General features: G+C 34.3%; 4 protein-coding genes and 1 pseudogene across 4 annotated transcripts; all 5 read left to right on the forward strand.

Moving 5' to 3' along the window:
• Positions 1 to 499: 499 nt before the first annotated feature.
• LOC130569871 (chemokine XC receptor 1-like) lies at positions 500 to 1,348 on the forward strand (annotated as a pseudogene).
• A 3,280-nt stretch (positions 1,349 to 4,628) lies between these two features.
• On the forward strand, positions 4,629 to 5,541 carry LOC130569872 (C-C chemokine receptor type 8-like). The gene has a single exon (XM_057359769.1). It carries the CDS (start codon positions 4,629 to 4,631, stop codon positions 5,463 to 5,465), a length of 837 nt encoding a protein of 278 aa, XP_057215752.1. The 3' UTR covers positions 5,466 to 5,541.
• A 1,254-nt stretch (positions 5,542 to 6,795) lies between these two features.
• LOC130569873 (C-C chemokine receptor type 8-like) lies at positions 6,796 to 7,632 on the forward strand. Its single transcript, XM_057359770.1, has one exon. It carries the CDS (start codon positions 6,796 to 6,798, stop codon positions 7,630 to 7,632), a length of 837 nt encoding a protein of 278 aa, XP_057215753.1.
• Positions 7,633 to 8,579: 947 nt separating this feature from the next.
• LOC130569874 (C-C chemokine receptor type 8-like) lies at positions 8,580 to 9,422 on the forward strand. The gene has a single exon (XM_057359771.1). It carries the CDS (start codon positions 8,580 to 8,582, stop codon positions 9,420 to 9,422), a length of 843 nt encoding a protein of 280 aa, XP_057215754.1.
• Positions 9,423 to 11,011: 1,589 nt separating this feature from the next.
• LOC130569876 (C-C chemokine receptor type 8-like) lies at positions 11,012 to 11,842 on the forward strand. Its single transcript, XM_057359772.1, has one exon. The coding sequence runs from the start codon at positions 11,012 to 11,014 to the stop codon at positions 11,840 to 11,842; it is 831 nt and encodes a 276-aa protein (XP_057215755.1).
• The last annotated feature ends 11,794 nt before the right edge of the window (positions 11,843 to 23,636 follow it).

Genomic DNA, 23,636 nt, shown 5'->3' on the forward strand with positions numbered 1-23,636 from the left:
TTTACAATTAATTTAGTATCAAATCCATTTAGAAGAGAAATGATAACAAATTATTAAATATTGTTTCAACATGTAAGCATTCTACGATAAGCAACAATTTTATATAAAGGAATAGCAATATTTTGTTTACTAACGGCATTTAATATGAGAATGCAGTTTTCTTCTGGGTATTTTGGAGATTAAGCAGAACTAATCTTAATGCTTTATTGAAAAAAATCTGTAGTAATATTATACTTATACACTCCTAATAATAAAGGTTCCTAAAAGTGTTAAGGAGTGTTGTGATTTTTTGTTATCATATAATATTCATATATAATATTATTTTTTATTATTATATAATAATTTATTATTGTTATTACAGACTCTTTCATTCATCCTTATGTTGATTTGTACATTTGACTGGTACTTTCCATTTCTTTCCTTCCTCCCATAAATCAATGCAGACGTATTATTTGAATATTTATGAACATCTGAGCTGAGAAGACAAACTAAAACGAAGATGGATAACGCTACCGTGATCTTCACCACTATCGAAGGATCTACTAACTTCAAAAGTCCTTTATCTCAGAATGTAACCATTGTGGAAAATTGTATTTTCAGCATCAATGTCCTGTTTGGTTTTCCCACACAATCCTATGTGATATGGCTCATCGTCACAGGAGCAGGAAGTGGAATTTCATCAGAGTTCTTCCTCTTTAATCTCTGTATCTGTGAGATGTTTAACTGTCTGGATTGTTTATTGTTTTTACTGTCAAATTGGTCTTTAGGTGCCATGATATTTGCACTGCTTTTACAAGGATTAATCATCACCGGCCGTCCTCTGTTTCAGTGTCTGATTTGTGTGGAGCGTTACCTGGCGGTGGTTCATCCTGTTACCTTTCTGAAGTACAAACCTCTCAGATACAGACTCATGTGCTCTGCCGCTGCCTGGATCATTTGTACCTTGTGCTGTTTGTTCTGCTTCTATATCTTAACCTCATACAAAATTGCTGCACACGCATGTTTTTTCGCGACATTCTTCCTTACCATCCTCTCCATCCAGTTGTTTTGCCTTTCGGCTGTTCTGAGAGCTCTGAAGCAGTCAGGACCAGGAGAGAGAGGGTGAGAGAGAGAGGAGACAAGCCACATAAAGAGAAGAGCGTTTTATCTCATTCTCATAACTACTGTGAGCATGATTATCATATATGTACCAATGTCTATCTCAGGATTTTTAACTGCTATGACGAACAAGTACATTGTAGAATTATGGTTTCCTGCATTGCTGTTTTACGTGCTGGGTGGTTTTTTACAGCCTGTTTTTTATTTACACAGATGTGGTAAACTCTTCTGCTCTTATCTGAGTGCTTGATTTATTGAGGGAGTGTCAGATTAGAAATATATGTCAAATGAAATGTTAGGAGTGTTTTTTTTAATAAAGTGGAAATAAATGTGTATATAATGTTTCTTTATATGTGAAATATACTAAAGGAGCATTAAGTGAATATATGTTTAAAATAGATTTAAATATACCAGGGAACTATTATGTTAACAAATATTAAAGATTAATTTATCTACATATATTGCAAAATAATATATTTACATAGATGTGCGTGTAAACTTATTTACATATAAAGGAAATTAATAAATGTAAATATATCCATTACACATATATTTAGTCTGTCTGCGACAAGTCCTCCAGCTCATACGACCACATTGGTCATTTACAACGTTCCCCAAATACGACCCCGTGGAGCGTTTCCTAAAACTGCGCTTCTACCGGCAGCAGGAGAAGCTTTTGTCTACCGTAATTATAAATTATATATTGCGCTGTTATTTTGCAATGATGACAAGTATTGGAGTGTGATTTTAACTTTAAACTGTCAGGATGAACTGTATTTACATTACAAATGACACCATTCACGCATTTTGAGCAAGCAACATAACCCATTTATTTATTGTATAATATAAAACACAGCATATAAAACAGTCACAATTATTTTTCAAAGCGGACAAATATTCCAAGTGTACCGAGGTAAAACGATCGATTTTTATGAGGAAAAGACGCTGAAATTAACAGCATCTGCAGTAAATCTTCACTTCCTGTGAACTTCCGGGTTTAACACACATTTAAAATTACCGCCAGACGAAGTGATAGGTCAGCTGTGATTGTGAGAAAGCATTGGTTCTCGTGTGTCTTGTGACCAATTTCGTCATTACGTCTGCACTGAATGTGAAGTCTTATTGGTTCTCGATTGCGTCATGACGTCAGTCTGATCAAGCTCTGTCTACATGCGTTGCATACGTGGATAATCTTCGTCTAAACTTATTTTTAGCTTCAATTCAGAAGGTTTGCAACGCGATTTGTTTTGTAATATACTGTTTGTTTGTCAATTTATTCAATAAATACCTGTGACTGTACATTCACACGTGTTGCGTTTTGTATGGTTGAGTAGTATTTAGGTTTAGGGTGGTGGGTGGGTTAGGGGTTCAAAAATATCTTTAAAACTATAAATATTGATGAAATTATTGATACTATAACAAATACGAAGATTTAATTCCATAAAAAGTGAACAAGCTAAAGCAATGGAATGACTGTACTTCATCATAAGCTGCTGGTGCTAGAGGCCGCTCATCCTTAATACGTAACTGTTGGTCGTAATAAGGTGCTTGTACAAACGACCGACTGGGTCGTTTTTTGGGGAGGACAGTATTTACATGTGAAAATTTAAAAAAGTGGCAAAAATCGAATATTTAAATATATTTTTAACATATATTGCAAAATATATTTACATATACTGTACATAAAAAAATCAAAATTTTCCTATTTAATATTTTTACTTTTAAATATACAAAATATATTCATTATCAATATATTTCAACCTATGCAACTATGGGATATCATGGAGGTGAATCCTCATTTAATTTAAAAGTAACGGTAACAAAGTACAGTGACATGGCCATTTGGGGAGATGTGTCCCTGGCATCTTAGTTCATGAAAAATAAATTATAGGAAACAAAAATGTTCAAATTGGGAACTGTAAAAGAACAAACAACTTGATATAACAAGATAAATGAAAATCCTCATGTAACTGAAATGCAAACCAATGTAGAAAAACGGATTGTACAATTGATTTATTCTTATAAAAAATACATTTGATGAAATCAAGTCAAAATTAATACCCCAAACCTGACTGGTTTTACTGGTGTGCATCACATGCTAAAAATAACTATTCAAATGCAAGTTTTCATGGAAAGATAAAAAAGTAAATGTTTTGGTTGGTACTTCCCTTGTAGCTATTTGTTTTGGATATACCCCATTTGTTTTTACTACTTTAAGCATTTGAATATCTGATTTTATTTATAAATGAGCAGTGGCAGATGAAGTCAAGTCATTTATTCTTGGGACAGCTTTGAAATTAGGCCACATAAAACGCAGCAAAGAGATTTAAATATCCACCGAGACCAGACATTCATTCTTCAGGTGATACATTTTTTATTCATTGTAATGTTTTTCTATAAACAAAAGGCAATGATTTGACTGTCAGCAGTTTTACATAAGAGTTATGAAATAGCTCTTAATTCACGTCATTTTAAATCAAACCCATTTAAAAGATAAAGGATTTTACGTTATTATACGTTAATCCATGTACCTTTAGTGTAAATAATAGCATAATTTTGTTTTCTTTTACAGAGTGGGATGTATTAATCATTACTTATAAATGTGCCTTATTTTGACTTTGTATGTTTGACTGCTATCATTGTTTTTAGTAAATTCTTTAGATTTGAATGTTGAAATAGTGTTGCTGTTGTCAATAAGAGAAACAAAATTGCTAAGTAAGGTCAATATTATATGAAACAGTTTAATGTTCTTCACCTTAAAGAATTGCCAGTTGACTCATTTATTTGTATTTTTTGCACAACATGGTTATTAATTTTTATTGTAAATATTAGCCATCACATTAAAATATTTCCATACAGAGTTTAACTCATTTTTTTTGTTCAGATTTTCAAGTGTCTACTTTTGTTTAGTTAGCTCTTAAATGCATTGTTTTTATAAGCTTTATATATTTGCATGTTTGATGAGATGCGACAAATGTAGTCATGCACATACTGCTCTGACAGCTTTAAGTCAGTCAGCAAAACACGGAACAGCGACTCGACTTTCACACTGCAGGTGACAAACTTTTTTTGTATAATTTCGTTCATTTGATTTTCTCTTAACAGTACACAACAATATTGCGATCATAAGCAGGTATATATTGAGATTTGGGTGTGTGGCTTTGTGTTTTTTTGTGAACCCCGTTCAGATGATTTATTAGTTATTAGTGTATAATTTTATAAAAATCATTAGATCGTATTTTCCACCCTCAAAAGTATCACTGTTTATTTTTCGAAGCGAGGGTAGGTTCAGTGCATACGTTATTACATTGATGGTGCTATAAGCTTTTTCAACAACAACACAATTAGTTGTGTCTATTGGTTAAATGCAATTACATTTCCATTTCCATTCCATTTCCTGAAAACGGGTTCATGAAAAACTCAATGTGTTGATCTGAGCTGGTCTTAATAATCTTGATCATTTCTAACTCTCTTTTTTCCAGAGATCACAGTTTGTGTTTTATAATTTACTGTGCTGAGAAATAAAGAAAATGAATAACTATACACTGTACGTCACCAAACCTGAAGCTTCTGTCAGTGTCAACTCCACAATGCTGCAGACTCTGGAAACGTGCGTGTTGGCGATCAACTTTCTGGTTGGTGTTCCGACACACTCTTATGTGATCTGGCTCATCGTCACAGGAAGGGGGATTTTATCAGAGTTCTTCTTTCTCAATGTCTCTGTTTGTGAGCTGGGCAACTGTCTGAATTGCTTGTTCTTTGTACTGAACATGTGGACTTCAAGACTCTTTGTAATTGAATGTTTTTTGAAGGGACTTGTCATCACCGGTCGTCCTCTGTTTCAGTGTCTGATGTGTGTGGAGCGTTACCTGGCGGTGGTTCATCCTGTAACCTTTCTGAAGTACAAACCTCTCAGATATCGAGTGATCTGCTGCACCGCTGCCTGGATCATTTGTCTCAGCTCCTGTTTTCTCTGCATGTTTACTTTAGATGCGCAATATGCTGTTTATGTATGGATTTTGACAATGCAGCTACTTGTCTTCCTCTTTATCAAGTTATTTTGCCTTTCGGCTGTTCTCAGAGCTCTGAAGCGGTCAGGACCAGGAGAGAGAGGGAGAGAGAGAGGGGAGGAAAACCACATGAAGAGAAGAGCGTTTTATCTCATTCTCATAACTACCGTGACAACAGTTCTCACGTATGGTCCGATTACTATTACAGGATTCTTTTACATTGTGACACACAATTACGTGGATAGACCGGAAGTTTGGCTTTCCGGTTATCTCTGTTTTGTGCTGGCTGGTTTTGTTCAGCCTGTTCTTTATCTGCAGCGCACTGGAAAAATCTCCAGCGTCAGCTGCAAAATTTGACTAAACGAAGCTATTTTCAGATTGTTATAACTGTATCTGAACATTGACAATCACTTTAATTGAATCTTTGTGTTTATGACTCCAGAAATTACATTTACATTAAGGAGTTTAAATGGCATGCGTTACCTCCGAAATACTTGTGATTTTCCTGTTTATTTACAACCAGATTACATTTATGAGGTTTATATGATTTTTTTTCTCAATAAAATACTTTATCGACCTATCAATGACCTAGTGTCATAGTTCTCCATGATTTTGCATACATTTACATTTACATTCTATCAATCACAGATATCCTAGTTTTTGAGCACTTTATTTTATGATTTGCATGGATCATATAGTCACGCATTCATGGAACAAAAATCCAGCCATTAGTCAGTGTTACATGTAGACATCACAACAGATGTAGTCTATCATAGTTTTGCAATGCTTCATTTAAAAATTTGTGTGTCTGGTGATGTGTGCCAATTTGGAAGTTTATTAGATTTATAAGGATCGTTTGGGACGACTTCCCATCACTATTCCTGTGATCAATTATTATTTGAAAAATGAATATAACATAAACTTCGATAATAACACAGAACTTGTTTTACTCATGAAATGGAAGCGTGTCGAGTATGTTCACTGCCTTTCATGTAAAGACTATTTGTTTTGCTAAACACTACATTTGTTTTCTTTCAATGTTTGCATATCCAATATGTTTGTGACATGTGTAAAGCCAGGCATATAAATCCCTGTAACAGGTTTCAAATCAGTACAAATCTCAGGGATTGACTCACATCAAGAGAGACAAAATCCACTCCTCAGGTGATAATATATAACATATCTTAAAAAATCATTGTTGACCATAGAAATTTGCAAGAATGAAGTATTTTTCAACACTGTAGTTTGAAGAATGTGCTAGTTTTTCTTAAATTGTGGATTAATAGTAAAATTTCCAAATTATGTTGTCTTATTTTGACTTTTATTCAAAAAGGTATATTATTAACATGTGATCCAAATTATGATGCATTTTGCTATAATGGCCTTTAAATGTCAAAAGGTTCAGAAAAACCTACAGTATTACGTCACTAATTCAATATACATACTTGTGAATAGTGTGCATACAAAATAATTTGATGTTTAATATTTTAGATGAAACAAATATAGGCTACTTATCTATATTCCAATAATTCCATTTAAAAAACAAGTATGAAATGTCGAGTATGACGGTAAAAATGTATTGAATGATACAGATCTTCACACTGTGTTTCTTTTCTCGCACAGACCACAAGTACAATATCATTTATGTTTTGTTTGTGAGTCTCTGGCATTAGAAGACAAGAAGAAAATGAAGAACTCTACAGTGAACTTCACCACATCTGCAGCTTTATTTGAGTCCAGTGACGTACTGCTGAGACTGCACATGTCTGTGCACAGCATCAATGTTCTGTTCGGTCTTCCGACACACTCCTTTATTTTATGGCTCATCATCACAAGCACGGGAAGTGGAATTGCATCAGACTTCTTCAATCTTAATCTCTCTGTTTGTGAGATTGGTATCTGTCTGAATAGTGTGTCTGTAATTTTTTATTCTCTTTGGTTTTCAAGTCTCTCAGGATTAGTGTACTTTTTATCCGGACTTGGCATCACCGGTCGTCCTCTGTTTCAGTGTCTGATGTGTGTGGAGCGTTACCTGGCGGTGGTTCATCCTGTAACCTTTCTGAAGTACAAACCTCTCAGATACAGACTCATGTGCTGCACTGCTGCCTGGATCATTTGTCTCGTCTCCTGTTTTCTCTGCATGTTTAGTGTAATCTTACTGAAATATGTTTTATTTATAGAGTTTTACTCGGTCCAGTTCCTCGTCTTTCTCTCCATCCAGTTGTTCTGTTGTCTGGCTGTTCTCAGAGCTCTGAAGCAGTCAGGACCAGGAGAGAGAGTGAGAGAGAGAGAGGAGGAAAACCACATGAAGAGGCGTGCGTTTCATCTCATTCTCATAACTACTGTGAACTTCCTTGTCATTTATCTCCCGTTTATAACTTTAGGATTTTATTTTATTCTGTCAAAGCATTATATTCTGGAACTTGAATTAGCTTGTTTGTTTGTTTTTTCTTTTGCTAGCTTTGTTCAGCCTGTTCTTTATCTGCATCGTGCTGGAAAACTCCGCTCCCTGTGTTCACCATAAAATCTGCAAATGTTTTTTCAGCAAAATTTTAAAATATCTTTTATTTTATCACATACAGCCCATTTACTATTTCAGGAATTGTTAGCATTGTGCCACTCACGTGGATAATATGAGAGTTTGGGTTTCAGCTTTGATCTGGGTTTTTTTGCTGGCTGGTTTTATTCAGTCTGTTCTGCAGCGCACTGGACAATTCTCAGTCTTCAGTTCCCCCCAAAAATCTGTGAATGTAAATTCCTAGACCTAGACACTCTGTGCTGTATATATTGTGATATATTTGCATATCTGGTGTTTAATATTAGGTGTAGCTCGTGGAGTCATGCACAAATGTCCTTTTGATGTCTTTGAAGTCAGTCTACAATAGAAAGCGCAGAGATTTAAATACATACACGGACTTAACATTCACTTTTCAGGTGACAAACTCGTCTTTTTAATTCAGCTTTTTGTTTTATGCTCAACAATTATGCATTGTGAAACTTTAAGGGTAAACGAGAAAATGAGATTTTGTATGTGAATGTAAATGCCATTGAATGTATAGAATTAAAGGGGAAAACCTCATGTCATTCCAAACATGTACGACTTACTTTTGAAAAACATCAAATTGCCAAACGGCACTGCACCTCATTGATTTCTGTTGTATGGACACAAAACCTCCAAGAGATTTCTCAAAATATCTCTTTTGATTAAACAAAAGGCATTTTGAGAAACGAAAATCATGTACAGGTTTTGAATGAATTTAGGGTTAATAAATGATAACAGAATGTATTTTTTTGTGTGAACTGCTTAATCCCTTAAGATCATTGAACAATTGCTCTGAAAATGTGAAATGTTTTTGGACATGTTTTGGAAATGGATATGTTTTTAACAATTACTGTATGTTTTCATGTCATACTTATAGTGAATCACTTACAGATCTTTCAAAGAAAATATCTTATAAGAGAAACAAGAACATGAATAACTCTGCAGCGAACGTCTCAACAAACGGAGATTCCACAACTGTGTCCATTGGACTAGTGAACAGTCTTGAGATATGTGTGTATCTCATCAATCTCCTGTTTTGTCTTCCTACAAACTCCTATGTGATGCGGCTCATCGTCACAGGAACAGGAAGTGGAATTGTGTCCGAGTTCTTCATCCTCAATCTCTCTGTTTGTGAGATCGGTATCTGTCTAAATAGTTTGATCTTTGTACTGTCGATGTGGTTTCGGGGTTTGTCAACATGTGAACAGTTTTTAATAGGATTTTCCATTACCGGTCGTCCTCTGTTTCAGTGTCTGATGTGTGTGGAGCGTTACCTGGCGGTGGTTCATCCTGTAACCTTTCTGAAGTACAAACCTCTCAGATATCGAGTGATCTGCTGCACCGCTGCCTGGATCATTTGTCTCAGCTCCTGTTTTCTCTGCATGTTTACTTTAGATGCGCAATATGCTGTTTATGTATGGTTTTTGACAATGCAGCTACTTGTCTTCCTCTTTATCAAGTTATTTTGCCTTTCGGCTGTTCTCAGAGCTCTGAAGCAGTCAGGACCAGGAGAGAGAGGGAGAGAGAGAGGGGAGGAAAACCACATGAAGAGAAGAGCGTTTTATCTCATTCTCATAACTACCGTGACAACAGTTCTCACGTATGGTCCGATTACTATTACAGGATTCTTTTACATTGTGACACACAATTACGTGGACAGACCGGAAGTTTGGCTTTCAGGTTTTTTTTGTTTTGTGCTGGCTGGTTTTGTTCAGCCTGTTCTTTATCTGCAGCGCACTGGAAAAATCTCCCGCTTCAGCTGCAAAATTTGACTAAACGAAGCTATTTTCAGATTGTTAGAACTGTATTTGAACATTGACAATCACTTTAATTGAATCTTTGCTCTAAGCTTGGATTTATGAGTCCGGGAATGAAATTTACATTGAGTAGCTTAAATGGCATACGTTACCTCCCAAATCGATTACAGACTTGAGTTTATCCTGTTTATTTACGACCAGATGACATTTATGAGGTTTATTATAGGCTGTATGATTATTGTCAGATGTTTTCAATAAAATGCTTTAATGACCAAACAATGACCCATTGTCATATTTTCCCATGTTTTTGTATACATTTACATCAACCACAGAAATGGGTAATATCACAAGTTTTGAACGCTTTGTTTATGATTTGCATGGATCATAGTCATGCATGCATGCATGGAAATACAATTTAGTTTGCTCCAGCAATCTAAAAAAAATCCAGCAATAAATCAGTGTTACATGTAGATATCAAAACATAGTTTTGCAATGCTTCGTTATAAATTTGTATATCTGGTGTGTGCAAATTTGGAAGTTTATTAGATTTATAATGATTGTTTGGGACGATTTCCCATCACTACTCCTGTGATCATTTATTATTTGAAAAATGAATATGACATAAGCCTTGATAACACACACTCTAAAAAAAATCCGTAAAAATAGGGCACAATATACTGTATTAATATGAAAGGATTTTACGTATTCATTTTTCAGAGTTGTTTTACCTGTATTTTACATTTTGCACGGCATTAAATTACATTAATTAGCATTAATGGAAATGTCCGTAAAATAAAGGAAAATGTACTGGTAATTTTCTGCTAGTAAGTTATTCGTATTTTTACTGAATGTTTTTTTACAGTGCAGAACCTGCCTTTTCATTTACTCGTATAAGACTATTTGTCTTGCTTAGCACTACATTTGTTTTCTTTCAATGTTTGCATATCCAATATGTTTGTGACATGTGTAAAGCCAGGCATATAAATCCCTGTAACAGGTTTCAAATCAGCACAAATCTCAAGGAATTACTCACATCAAGAAAGACAAAATCCACTCCTCAGGTGATAATATACTGTATAACATACCTTTAAAAATCATTGTTGACCATAGAAATTTGTTAGAATTAAGTACTTTCAATTTTGTACTGATTTTTAAAATGTGCTACTTGTTTAAAATTTTCCTAATTAAACTTATGTTGGCTTATTTTGACTTTTATTCATGTGATCCAAATAATGATATTGCTATAATGGCTCCTTATAAATGTATCTTCTTAGCAAATGTTAAGGTAAAAATCATTAGTAAAAATTATTATAAATTTAGTTGAAAAACTATATGTGCAAATTTGGCTTTATGTTGGTTTGAATTCTGGTCCAAAGTTCAGAAAAACCTACAGTATTAGATGTCACTAAAACAATATACACATTTGTGAATAGTGTCCATACAAAAATGTTTTATATTAAAAATGTTGTGTAGATGAAACAGATAAAGTATATGCTATATACTTAAAAAATGGTTGAACAATACAAATCTTCACACTGTATTTCTTTTCTCGCACAGACCACGGTTACAATACAGAGTTTCTGGCCTTAGACGAAAAGAAGAAAATGAAGAACTCTACAGTGAACTTCACCACATCTGCAGCTTTATTTGAGTCCAGTGACGTACTGCTGAGACTGCACATGTCTGTGCACAGCATCAATGTTCTGTTCGGTCTTCCGACACACTCCTTTATTTTATGGCTCATCATCACAGACACGGGAAGTGGAATTGCATCAGACTTCTTCAATCTTAATCTCTCTGTTTGTGAGTTTGGCATCTGTCTGAATAGTGTGTTCACATTAATTTTTTATTCTCTTCAGATTTCAAGTCTCTCAGGATTAATACGCTTTTTATTAGGACTGGGCATCACCGGTCGTCCTCTGTTTCAGTGTCTGATGTGTGTGGAGCGTTACCTGGCGGTGGTTCATCCTGTAACCTTTCTGAAGTACAAACCCCTCAGATACAGACTCATGTGCTGCACTGCTGCTTGGATCATAAATCTTGGCTCCTGTTTGTGCTTGTTTATCTCATCGAACTTTGTTTTGTTTATAAAGTTTTACTCGATTCAGTTCCTCGTCTTTCTCTCCATCCTGTTGTTTTGTTGTCTGGCTGTTCTCAGAGCTCTGAAGCGGTCAGGACCAGGAGAGAGAGGGAGAGAGAGAGAGGAGGAAAACCACATGAAGAAAAGAGCATTTAATCTCATTCTCATAACTACCGTGAACTTGGTTGTCATTTATCTCCCATATACAATATCTGGATTCTATTATATTCTGTCAAAACAGCATATTTTTGAACTTTACTCTTTTTCTTATCTTTTGTTCGTTTTTGGTGGCTTTGTTCAGCCTGTTCTTTATCTGCATCGTGCTGGAAAACTCTCCTTCCCGTGTTCACCATAAAATCTACAAGTGTGCACTTTTCGAAATATCTTTTGTCAAACCATATATTTTCCTGAGCTGAATGTGTTTTGTTTTTTCAATAAAACATTTATTAATGACCCACTGTCATCTGTTTGCATATTGAGTGTTGCCACAGAGCTTATTGTCTTAAACCTGACATGCTGTCATGACTCACATAGCGCTAATATTGCTTGGTCTGAATTTTTACATAACAGGTGTTGAATGTGTGACACCTGTGCTGACCACAAACTCTGACCTGTGTTTGGGACAAAGGCAGATTGCTTTGAAAAGCTGGATATTCTCTGTTTAGGCCGACTGATTATCGCGTTTTTATTTTTTATTATTTATTCGCATTTATAGCAATAATAAATAATCGTGGTATAAAAAACACAATCACAATTTATAAATCAAGATTGTTCATTAGGTTGGAAAAGTATACTTCAAATTGGTCAAATTATTTTATTCATGATTTTCCTTTAAACATTTGCATATCTGGTGTTTATTATAACACAGCAGCGTTTGGAGTCTGCACAAAAATCCCCGGGACAGCCTTGAAATCAGTCTACAAAACATTGCACTGAGAATTGTATAGACCCACGGAGATCAAGAGTTCATGCTGCAGGTGATGAACTCTTTAATTTGATTTATTTTCTGCTCAACAGTCTCAAAAGTGTATTTTTGAGGGGAGGGGTGAGTTAATATTTAGCTAATCTTAAGTGTATTGTAGAACAATGAACACATTTATTGTTATGCATTTATAGTAAATCCGATGAGAACACAGGATATTATGTGAGACGGGCACGCGCCTGGCCCGAAGTTAACTTCCGGTCTGTGTTTGTTGATCGGCCTTGCTAGTGGCTATAATATATAACAATATATATTTTATTTTATTCATATTTATACACATTTATATCAATATTTTATTGTATAATAACTGTACTAAATAAAAAATTGGTTTAATTTTTTTGTACATAAATTTTATTAAATAAACAATTTGTTGTGGGTCGTTTAACTTTGTTGCATTTAAGTTTAGTCAAGTAGTGGTGCTTCTACTGGTAACCCAAAATAATACTAGCTAGACATACTTTTAACTTGCTAGCTAATGTCATTTACTTGTTATGATTTTGCTTGTTTTCAGAAATAATCTACAGGGACTCTATTCCTTGCGGATGTGTTCCGGAAGTTGAATTTGGGCCACAAGAGCGGGCATGCGCAGTAACGTTTGTTAATCAGCTAAGCTAAAACACTGAACTCAAAGGAACATTGAAATGAACAACTCTGCAATGAATGTCACTACGTTTTCCACAACCAATTCAACTGAACTACACAATAGTCTGCAAGTGGGCATTTATATCATCAACCTCTTGTTTGGTTTTCCTGCTCATTCCTATGTGATACGACTCATCATCACAGGAGCCGGAAGTGGAATTGCAGCAGAGTTCTTCATCCTCAATCTCTCTGCTTGTGAGATCGGTATCTGTCTGAAAAGTTTGATCTTTGTACTGTCAGTGTGGCTTCAGAGTTTCTCAATATTTGATCAGTTTTTAGTAGGCTTTTCCATGACCGGCCGTCCTCTGTTTCAGTGTCTGATGTGTGTGGAGCGTTACCTTGCAGTTGTTCATCCTGTAACCTTTCTGAAGTACAAACCTCTCAGATACAGACTGGTCTGCTGCACTGCCACCTGGATATTTTGTTTTGGATCTTGTGTGTTTTGTATGTTTACTTTATGCTCATATCAAATTATCTTTGTATGTTTGATGACCATGCAGCTAATCGTCTTCCTCTCCATCTAGTTTTTTTGTTTTTTGGCTGTTCTCAGAGCTCTGAAGCAGTCAGGACCAGGAGAGAGAGGGAGAGAGAGAGAGGAGGAAAACCACATGAAGAGAAGAGCGTTTTATCTCATTCTAATAACTACTGTAAGCACACTTATCACATACGGCCCATTTACTATTGCAGGAATCATTAGCATTGTGCCAAACACTCATATGGATCTTATGACAGTTTGGGTTTCAGCTTTGATCTGTTATTTGCTGGCTGGTTTTGTTCAGCCTGTTCTTTTTCTGCAGCGCACTGGAAAAATTCCATTCTTCTGTTCCCCAAAAAATCTGCAAATGTAAAATTCCACTAACTATTATTACTCTGTGGAAAAAGTGCAATTTAAATTTAATAGTCATGTCAGTTTTGCCTTTGACTGTCATATAACACCATTTGTCATGTTAAACTTTACTTTTTTTTTCATAAAGTTTTTGCATGTGATATTTTGGTGTGTATGAATTCAGACATATATCTCTCCTTGTGACTGAAATCAGAATAGAAAAAAGTGTTTACATCTCCAGAGGCTTCCCAGTCATCGTAAAAAAAACAAGCTCTAAAAACGTTAGTAAAGCGGCCAGGGGAATCTTTCTGCCTCCATGCTCCGCCCACAAAATTGTGTCACAATGTTTACCAACAAAAAAGTGCCTATTCTTTGTGAGCCTCAATTTGAGAATAAATGTACTTGAGAGGCCATGTTAAGCATTTTTTATCGGTTAGTATTTAAAAGAACTCCAGAAATGTTTCCTGAAATTTATTTAAAGTCATTTAGAGATCTGCATTTTTTCTAAAGAGATCATTTGATAACTTTATGATATTAGGCTATTTTTTAAATGTTTGCTTCTTACAAATATATACGTTTATTTAGGGCGACCATATGTGCCATTTTTCCCGGACACGTCCTGGCCATGGCCGTTTCTCAATATGCTTTCTTCAGCGGTCTTGTGTCCTCGTTTTCTCGCTCAACGTCATCAATAACCGCCAAAGTTCCAATACTCAAGAACACAAGAACGCATCAAAGTACCCGGATGTGTTCTTGATATCAAGGATGTATCGAATGCAGCCTTACTCGCGTGCTGAACCCGCTTGTAGTCCCAGAAGTCATGTGGTGCATCCATCCAAGTTCGTTCTTCCGAGACTGGCTCGCAAGACTGGTCTCCATGAGAACACAAGTCCATTCTTTGCGTTCTTGGAATTGAGAAACGGCCCATGGTTTCAGGTGGGTCCTTTAGAAGTCGCATTTGTCGACTGCACACTTCATCGAGGTTCTCAAACTTAATAAAAAATCACAAAAGTAACATTTATTTCTCTTAAGCATTTAGTCATTGTAGTTTCATTCTTACCTTGAAATGTATCGGTAGCTTTTCTGAACTAAAACCTGAAATAATAAACTTTGATGACGTATGCGGCCGATCATTCTAAATCTCTCTGTTTGTCAAATTGAGTCTGAATAGTTTGTTCTCATAATTACTTTATTGTCCTTAGTTTGCAAGTCTCTCCGCATTAAAACTTTATCTGCACCAGGCTGGAAAATTGTTCTGCTTTTGTTCACCATAAAACTTGCAGTTGGGACATTTTACTAAAGTTAAAATTCTAATCGATTATTTATGGTTATTTTATTATTTACTGTTCATTTTTATGTGCAAAATATTCCTGTTTTGTTGTTCATTTCATATGTTTCTTTATTGATGTCATTCTCTCTGAGAAGTCAGTCTCAGACATGTTAAACTGTCATATGAAAACTGTTGTGTAATTTCTTTGCCACCAGCATCACCAAATTGCAAAAATAGACGTTTGATTGTTTTTGATGTTGATTGTTCTGTTTCCAAACAGATCTCACCCCACACACATTATTGGTCAAAACAAAGTTGCTTATTTTGCAACAGTTTTCTTAGTGGCAAGACTGAATTGTTGACTTGAATTGTTTTTTGCATATTAAGCTGTGATGTCAATGTAAATTAAAGAGAAAAATTCTGCTCAATTTCACTGAATCAACGTGATGTCACAGTTTTAGTCTGTTTTGGTTAACACCCTTTTACTGTCACTGTTCCCATATTGGAACACCTAGGTTTACTTCAATTTTCACAACTAAAATCTTATATATTCATGACAAACTATATATCATTGGAAAGGTCTAAGACTCTAGAATACATATTTGACCAGTGTTTTACAAAAATAAATTATGTAGGAGTAGTAATTTATTCATTCATTTATAACAAGAGTGAGTATAAAAACGATTAAATGCTGCTAAATGTCACCGTTTCAGTGGAACACTGAAGTTATGCAATATAATTCCATTTTAATCCTGACAAACTACATAGCATTGGAAAGCTCTAAGAATGTAGATTTTATATTTCAGAATTGTTTTTCAATAGAAATCACATAGTCAAAGCTTGAGTAAAAAAATTCTCAAATGTCACTGGGCCCATTTGGTACCATTCTAAAAATTACATATTCATAATCATATTTTATTGTAAATTAAAAAATAAATCTAAAAAACTTCTATTTCATTCGAAAGCTCCAAGAATGTCCTTCTTATAAATAATGATGAAATTTATTAATTTGTCATTTGTATGCAGTAAACCATTGGAGCCTATATGACACCTAGTGGCAGTTGTTGGTGTTACGATTCAAATTATCCCAGAAACCACATTTTTTGTGATATCAGCTTTAAATTTGACACAAAACTTGATTAAAGTTGTCTTTAATTTTCTGGTGTTTTTTTCTCATTTTTTTTTTTAGATTTTTTAGTCAAATAAAACAATTTTTATTTATTATTTTATTATTATTAATGTACAATTAAACTGCTATAACAATTTTTTAATTTCATTTTTCAACTCCAGATACTTTTAAAATAAAGTATAGAATCTCTTCTTTAAAACAAGACCAAGATTAGGTCTCTAGACAAAAGCATTCCAGAGTTACACTCATTTAAAAGTTGAAATCACTTTTTAGCCCCACCCTCAAAAAAGGGGACCGACAGCTAAGGTTAAGTTCTGTGTTCTCGTTTTGCCTGTGTTCCCTAATTAGTTTCCTTTGTTAATTGTCCAATACTTGTTTCTGCTCTCCCTGATTATGTTCATTGTGTATTTAAGCCCTGTCTGTTCCTTAGTTCTTTGTCTGCTTTTGGTTAGGTTGCCATTATTCACTATTCCCTCTCTGGAAGTGTACACCTTTACGCACCAGGATGTTTTATTTTGTACTGGTTTCAAACTTTACCGAAGTTCACGCTGTGGTGGAAAAAAACTATTATCGACTAAGGAAAATTGCTTTCAGAAGAAAACTCAATGAACATTGAACCAATCAAATAAAAAAAGATGGCAATAACTCTGCAGGTGTATGAAAGAGGCCACAAAAGTACTTAAGGTTAAAGTGAATTCTTCATATAAATCGTTGACTCAAACAACAGGTGAACATCCACGGGAAACAGGTATCCAGAAACAGGTATCCAGAAACAGGTTAACACCCACTTGCTACAATCCATCAAACAATACGATGCGTTACTTTAATACCAGACAATAAACAAACGGCAAGTGGAAATATATATATAGTGTCCGGGTAATGGGGTGCAGGTGCAAAAGTCAATGATGAGGGATCGTGGGAAAAGGATCAGGACCCCGTTTTTGCCCCTTTTTGTATGATTCCCTGGCTACCTCACAATGTTCCACAGATAAAAAATAGTTAAAAATACGTTGATTCATGTGTTGCTTGATGAACAATTTCAATGTTAATTCAAGATAAATTAATCACTCAAATCCGAAATTACAAAATAAAAACAAATAAAAGAACACAGTGATAGAATTCTTCTGAAAGAGGTACCACTTAATAGAGCTAAAAATACTCTTTTTTTAGTCTTTCATCATTTTATTCTGTGTATCATATCTCATAAGATGGTTATGAAAATTGTATTTTTTTCCAAAATGCAAGAAGCCAAAACTTTCCCTTTAAAAGTTTCCACATATAAAATGCATTTTCCATTTCAATGTTTATTCAAATGAGACTATTGTTAAAAAAATTGCATACAGTATGTGGTGTTTAATACAACATGTAAAATGAAATCATCTACACATCCTTGTTAAAGATTTTAAGTCAGTCTACAAAACACACCACGGAGATTAGGGTACCAAACTCTTTCTTCCATTTTTTTGTTTTATCGACATTGAAGGGTCATGAGCAATTGAGTTTTTATTGTATTTACAGTAAGAATTTGTGTGAACCCAATTTGAAGGAAAGTTTTTTTTTTAAATAATAGAATATATTTGTTTTAAACTCAGCAGTCAACATATTAAAATAACGGATTGGTGCCATTGCAGAAATAAATCTGTATGGTGTATCATAATTATAAATATTTGTATATTTTCAGCTTCTGAGCTAAAAGACGACAAACAAGGAGAAGATGAATAACTCTATTGTGAACTTCACCACAACTGAAGAATCTACAAACTCCACAAATTTCATTAATCTTTGGATCGTCTGGACATTTGTGTTTTATGCATCAATTTTCTATTTGGTCTTCCAACACATATCTACATTATATGGCTTATAACAAAAGGAACAGAAAGTGCAATTGCGTCAGAGTTCTTCATCCTCAATCTCTCTGTTTGTGAAATAGGCAACTGTCTGAATAGTTTGCTTTCATTATTTATTTATTGTACTTTGTTTAAAAGTCTCTAGCCATCACCGGCCGTCCTCTGTTTCAGTGTCTGATGTGTTCTGTTGCCACAGAAGTTATTTTCTATTGTATTTGAAATTACGTCAAAATACAGATACCGTACATTCAGTTGTTGGTGCAGCTTTGCATAACTGGTGTTTAAAGAAAACAATTATCTACATTATATGGTTTCGATTGGGGTTCTATTGTTTTTCAGCAGGAATATGATTTGAGAGAAAATGTTATATATAGCCTACTGTGTTTATTTAAAGGTTCAATTTTTTGTTAAACAAGCAATTTGTAATAAGACGCAGTTAGTCAACATTTGACAAAAATATAAGTTTTTGAAATGAAATGATTCAACTTAAAATGTTCCTCATGGAAAATGTTATTCCACTAATCATGTAAGACAGTCTGTTTTGTTTAGCTAAATTTATTACTTTGAATATTTGCATATGGGATGTTTAATAGCACAACACATTTATATTTTTATGACATTTATGAATACAGTCTACAAAACAGAGTTTTCTGTGCATCCAGAGAGACTGAATGGTCATTCTTAAGGTGAACATTTTCTCCTATATTTTCTTGTTTTACCATTTAACAACATTACACAATGTTTATCCGATTATCACTTTCATGCGTCTGACCGAGGTTGTATCTCGTTATTAGTGCTGCTAGACCTTAGTGCTGCATTCGACACCATTGACCACAGCACACTCCTACATAGACTCGAAAATTACGTTGGCATTAAAGGAATAGCTTTGAAATGGTTTAAATCGTATTTATCCGACCGTTTTCAATTTGTAGCAATAAACAATGAGGTGTCACGCAAATCGCAAGTCCAGTACGGTGTACCTCAGGGCTCAGTCTTAGGGCCTCTGCTCTTCGCATTATACATGCTACCTCTAGGAGATATAATAAAGCGACACGGAGTTAGCTTTCACTGTTATGCTGATGATACTCAACTTTATATTTCCTCGAAGCCTCATGAAACACAGCAGTTCCATTGAATAATGGAATGCATAGTCGATATAAAAAACTGGATGAGTAACAACTTGTTATTACTGAACTCAGACAAAACAGAAGTGTTACTTATTGGACCGAAAACTGCTATAAGTAACAACCAAGAATACTGTTTAACTATTGACGGATGTTCCATAAAACCCTCGTCGTCAGCTAAGAATCTTGGCGTTCTATTCGATAGTAATCTGTCATTTGAGAGCCACGTCGCCAACACCTGTAAAATTGCGTTTTTCCATTTTAAGAATATATCTAATCTACATCATATGCTGTCACTGTCACTGCCTGGATCATTATTCTCAGCTTCTGTTTGATTTGTGGGTTTAGTTTTACTGGGCAACTTTACTGAAATATGGTTCTATTTGATTAAATTCCTCATCTTCCTTTGCATTGAGTTCTTTTGCCTTTTGACTGTTCTCAGAGCTCTGAAGCGGTCAGGACCAGGAGAGAGAGGGAGAGAGAGAGGAGGAGAATAACATGAAGAGAAGAGCGTTTCATCTCATTCTCATTACAACTGTGAGCGTGGGTATCATATATATTCCATTTATTTTCTTAAGATTCGTTTGCATTATAAAACAACAGTTTCTTCGGGAACCTTTTATTATTGCTTTTATTTCCTTTGTGTTTGCTGGTTTTGTTCAGCCTGTTCTTTATCTTCACCGGGTTGGAAAACTCTCATGTTGTGGTTCACCATAAAACCTTGCTGCTATTGTGATATTGAACCAAGTAAATAACTATATATTTTATATTGCACCGCTGTCGCTGTTTGTTGTGAAAACGATATATCTTATATATCAACATCTGTTGGGGCAGTTGTGGCCTAATGGTTAGAGAGTCGGACTCATGACCAGAAGGTTGCCGGTTCGATTCCCAGGGCCGGCAGGTAACAACTGAGGTGCCCTTGAGCAAGGCACCTTACCCCTACTTGTTCCCCGGGCGCTGCAGTGATAGCTGCCCACTGCTCCGGGTGTACGTGTGTTCACCACTTGCTGTGTGTGTGTTCACTACTCTCTGGATGGGTTAAATGCAGAGGTCACATTTCGTTGCCTTGTACTTGTACTTGTGCAATGACAATAAATTGAATCTAATTCTTCATTTTATTTATGAAAATGGTGTGTAATTTTTGTGCTGCTGATGTCAATTGGTGTAAAATTATGTTTTTTAAATGTTTTTAAACAATATTTCCAGTATGTCCAATACATCCCAGTCTCACATTATTGGTCGAGCCAAAGTTGATAATGAACAGTGTAGCGAGGAAGGCGGGACGAGAGCCGTGGGGCAGGAAGGTGGGGCCGGTGGCGTGAGTGATAATGAGTATCAGCTGTACGCGCACCGGTCCCGCATGCCTCACAGAGGAGCTCGGGAGCTTAAGAGGACGAGCGACAGGACTGCCGACGAGAGAGGACCGGGCCCGGACATTTAAGTTTTGTTTATGTTTGTGTGGCTGGCAGTCGTCCGTGAGGGGCTGCCGGCCTGTTTTGCTGCTGTTTATTGTTTATTTATTTTTGATTAAAAATGTTTGAATGTTCGCCGGTTCCCGCCTCCTTCCTTCCTTGCCTAGAGACCTCTTTATAAACAGTTTAACGGTGTTTACGCTTTTCAGAAAAATCCAACTTACAGTTGTCTCCAAGATGAAAAAAATATATTAATATAAAAAAGTTGTTTAAACGTGTATATATTTTGTTGTTTTACTGAACACAAAGAAAGATTTTGGGAAGTATGTTCGTAACCAGTTCTGAGGCACTATAGACTGCCATAGGAAATCTTTTAACCTAATCGATAAAGATAGCAAGAATATTTTCATATAATGTTATTTATGTAGAATGATTCTATGCAGAAAACAGTAAGTCACAAAAAAGATTTTCTCACAGTTTTCTTTTCTTCACATGCTGTTTGTTTTGAAAGCTGCCCCTTAAAATTATGCCTTCATTCATAATATTCCTGACTGTTTCATTAACATACACATTATAACTATATTTTAACTGTATTTATTTTATTTAATAAACATGCTTGTAATAGTTTGTATGTTGTCTTTTTCCTAATAAATTGCTTTAAAATTACCACATTCATCTTTTTCCGTTTTGAGGTTTTTTATCATTAAACAGATAAATTACAGATATTATTATTATTCTCTCAAATGTTGGCACCATATTAGTGCCCAAACATCTGCATACAGTAGCAGGCTTTAAAATTGTCCATATATTTGACCTGAATTTCTGTCTACTCTCACAGGACGTTTTGCATAAAATGTGTTTAGTTTTGCAAACAAAGTTTTTTATCAACAGAAGACTGGAAAACTCCACTGCCTCTTTTCTCTATATAAAACATTATTGGATTATTAGTACATTTGTGCATACATTACCTTTGTTTTACATTTTTAAAACCAATTTTTGTGGAAAACAGATTTTCATCTAATTTGTCATATCCGATTTGAAGTATTCAAACGTATAAATTTAATAAACACAATTTTTGCAGTTTCTGTGTATGTTTAACTTTTTATTGGCATTCTGTACATTTACTTTCTCTCAATAAACCTGACAAAATGCTTTTTTATGTTGTGCTTTGAACATCTTGTGTTATAACAATAGTGTGACCTGTTCGTTATTATGTTCTTCAAAAAGGGTCCACCATCTGATTTTATATTAAATATTACTATTGTATTTTTCTTATTTAATGTTTTATCTACTTTTATAACATTCTCTGTTAGTATTCAAGCTTCATTTTTTTTGTGGTGTTGGTCAGCTATGATGACCATCCAGCTAAAATTGTACATGCTCTATTGTGTTTGTGGGCTGTCTGATAGATGATTACCTCTAAATGTTTGTAAATTTGCACACTGCACGTGGTACTCCTATTTTGCTTTAATAGTACAGGTGCATCCATAGCATCTGAATAGGGTTTTAAATAATGTGTTTTATTATTTTTAATAAAACAATAGCATAGGTTTTCTCATTTTCATATTCTCCGAAGAGAAATTTAGTGCATTTTCTTATTCAAATTGTTTTACTATTTGAATAGAAGACAATCTATAAGTCTTTTTTTCTTTATTTACATGTGTGTTTTTTGTGCACATGCAACATGCAGGACAATATGAGACCAGGTTCATGCAGAGGACAAAAACATCAGATTTATTAACATGCAGACAGACTGGACCGGATTCACTTTTCAGGTGACAAACACTTTTTTCAGTTGTTTATTTTGCTATTATGTTATGCAAAAATGTTCTTTGTGATTGCCAGCATATGATAATGTAATTGGATGGGGGAGTTAAATTGTCTATTTAGAAAGATGTAAATCTATTTGAAATAAATGCATATGCGTGAAAAATAAACTACCTTATTGATAAAATTGAACAAAATCTATTTGAAGATTGTATGATAAATTTATCATGCAGTCATGGATAAATGTCTTTTTTTTTAGTCTAAGGGTTATGCCGAATCACAGATTATAGAGCACTAGGAATTGTTCTCCCTGTGAACAAAATTATATTCATTGTTTTTTAGCAATCATTCAAAAACCTTACATTACTTTTTTCTGTGGAAGAAAAAAATCAATACTGTACTTATTAATACATTTCTAAACCAAGAATTCTGAATCCAAATGTGAGCTATTTGGTATCTTACAACAGACAATAAACATCATTGTTGACTAAAAAAATTGATATCTGCCCAAGCTTGTTTATAAACAAGTTCTTTTTGATAAATGGACGACAAAATTGTTTGAGATGTTTTGTTTTTCAAGTTAAGGGCTAATGTGAGGAGTAAAATGAGACTTTTGTGCTACTCCTTATTTCATTAACATTATGTTGCATGGAAAAAGATTTGATTTGATGATTTTAATAAATAATAAAGTAAATTTTTTAAATTACCTATTACATGTTTGTATATTCAAATAATTCCAAATGGAAAAAGTGAATATTTTTCTTACTGTACACTGTAAAAAAAGATTGTATTTTAACAGGAAAAAACCTTAATATTTTACTGTATTTTTTTCTTTTTTTTTAATTGTATACAAATTTTATTAAAATTACAGACAATTATCTGTTAATTAATAAACCAAATATTATTTTATGTGAAAGACAGTAATGACAAATTACATGTTTTTCTTGTTTTTGTAGAGAAAAAATACTGTAATATTTATACAGTATTTTTACTGCTTTCTTAAATAACATACAAATTTATGTAAAATTATGATAATTTTCTGTAATTAAATTTGTTGCTCATTATATAAAGGTTTACATCTATACAAATAATTTAACGTTTTTCTTCCGTATTTTTAAGTCAGATCTTAGTTTTTTTATTAGTGTAT

The sequence above is a fragment of the Triplophysa rosa genome, linkage group LG19 (genome assembly GCF_024868665.1).
Source record: "Triplophysa rosa linkage group LG19, Trosa_1v2, whole genome shotgun sequence".
Taxonomy (NCBI): domain Eukaryota; kingdom Metazoa; phylum Chordata; class Actinopteri; order Cypriniformes; family Nemacheilidae; genus Triplophysa; species Triplophysa rosa.

What these genes read in the sequence shown, in the direction of transcription:
- LOC130569872 (XM_057359769.1), top strand. Translation starts at nt 4,629, where the DNA reads ATGAATAACTATACACTGTACGTCACCAAACCTGAAGCTTCTGTCAGT.
- LOC130569873 (XM_057359770.1), top strand. Translation starts at nt 6,796, where the DNA reads ATGAAGAACTCTACAGTGAACTTCACCACATCTGCAGCTTTATTTGAG.
- LOC130569874 (XM_057359771.1), top strand. Translation starts at nt 8,580, where the DNA reads ATGAATAACTCTGCAGCGAACGTCTCAACAAACGGAGATTCCACAACT.
- LOC130569876 (XM_057359772.1), top strand. Translation starts at nt 11,012, where the DNA reads ATGAAGAACTCTACAGTGAACTTCACCACATCTGCAGCTTTATTTGAG.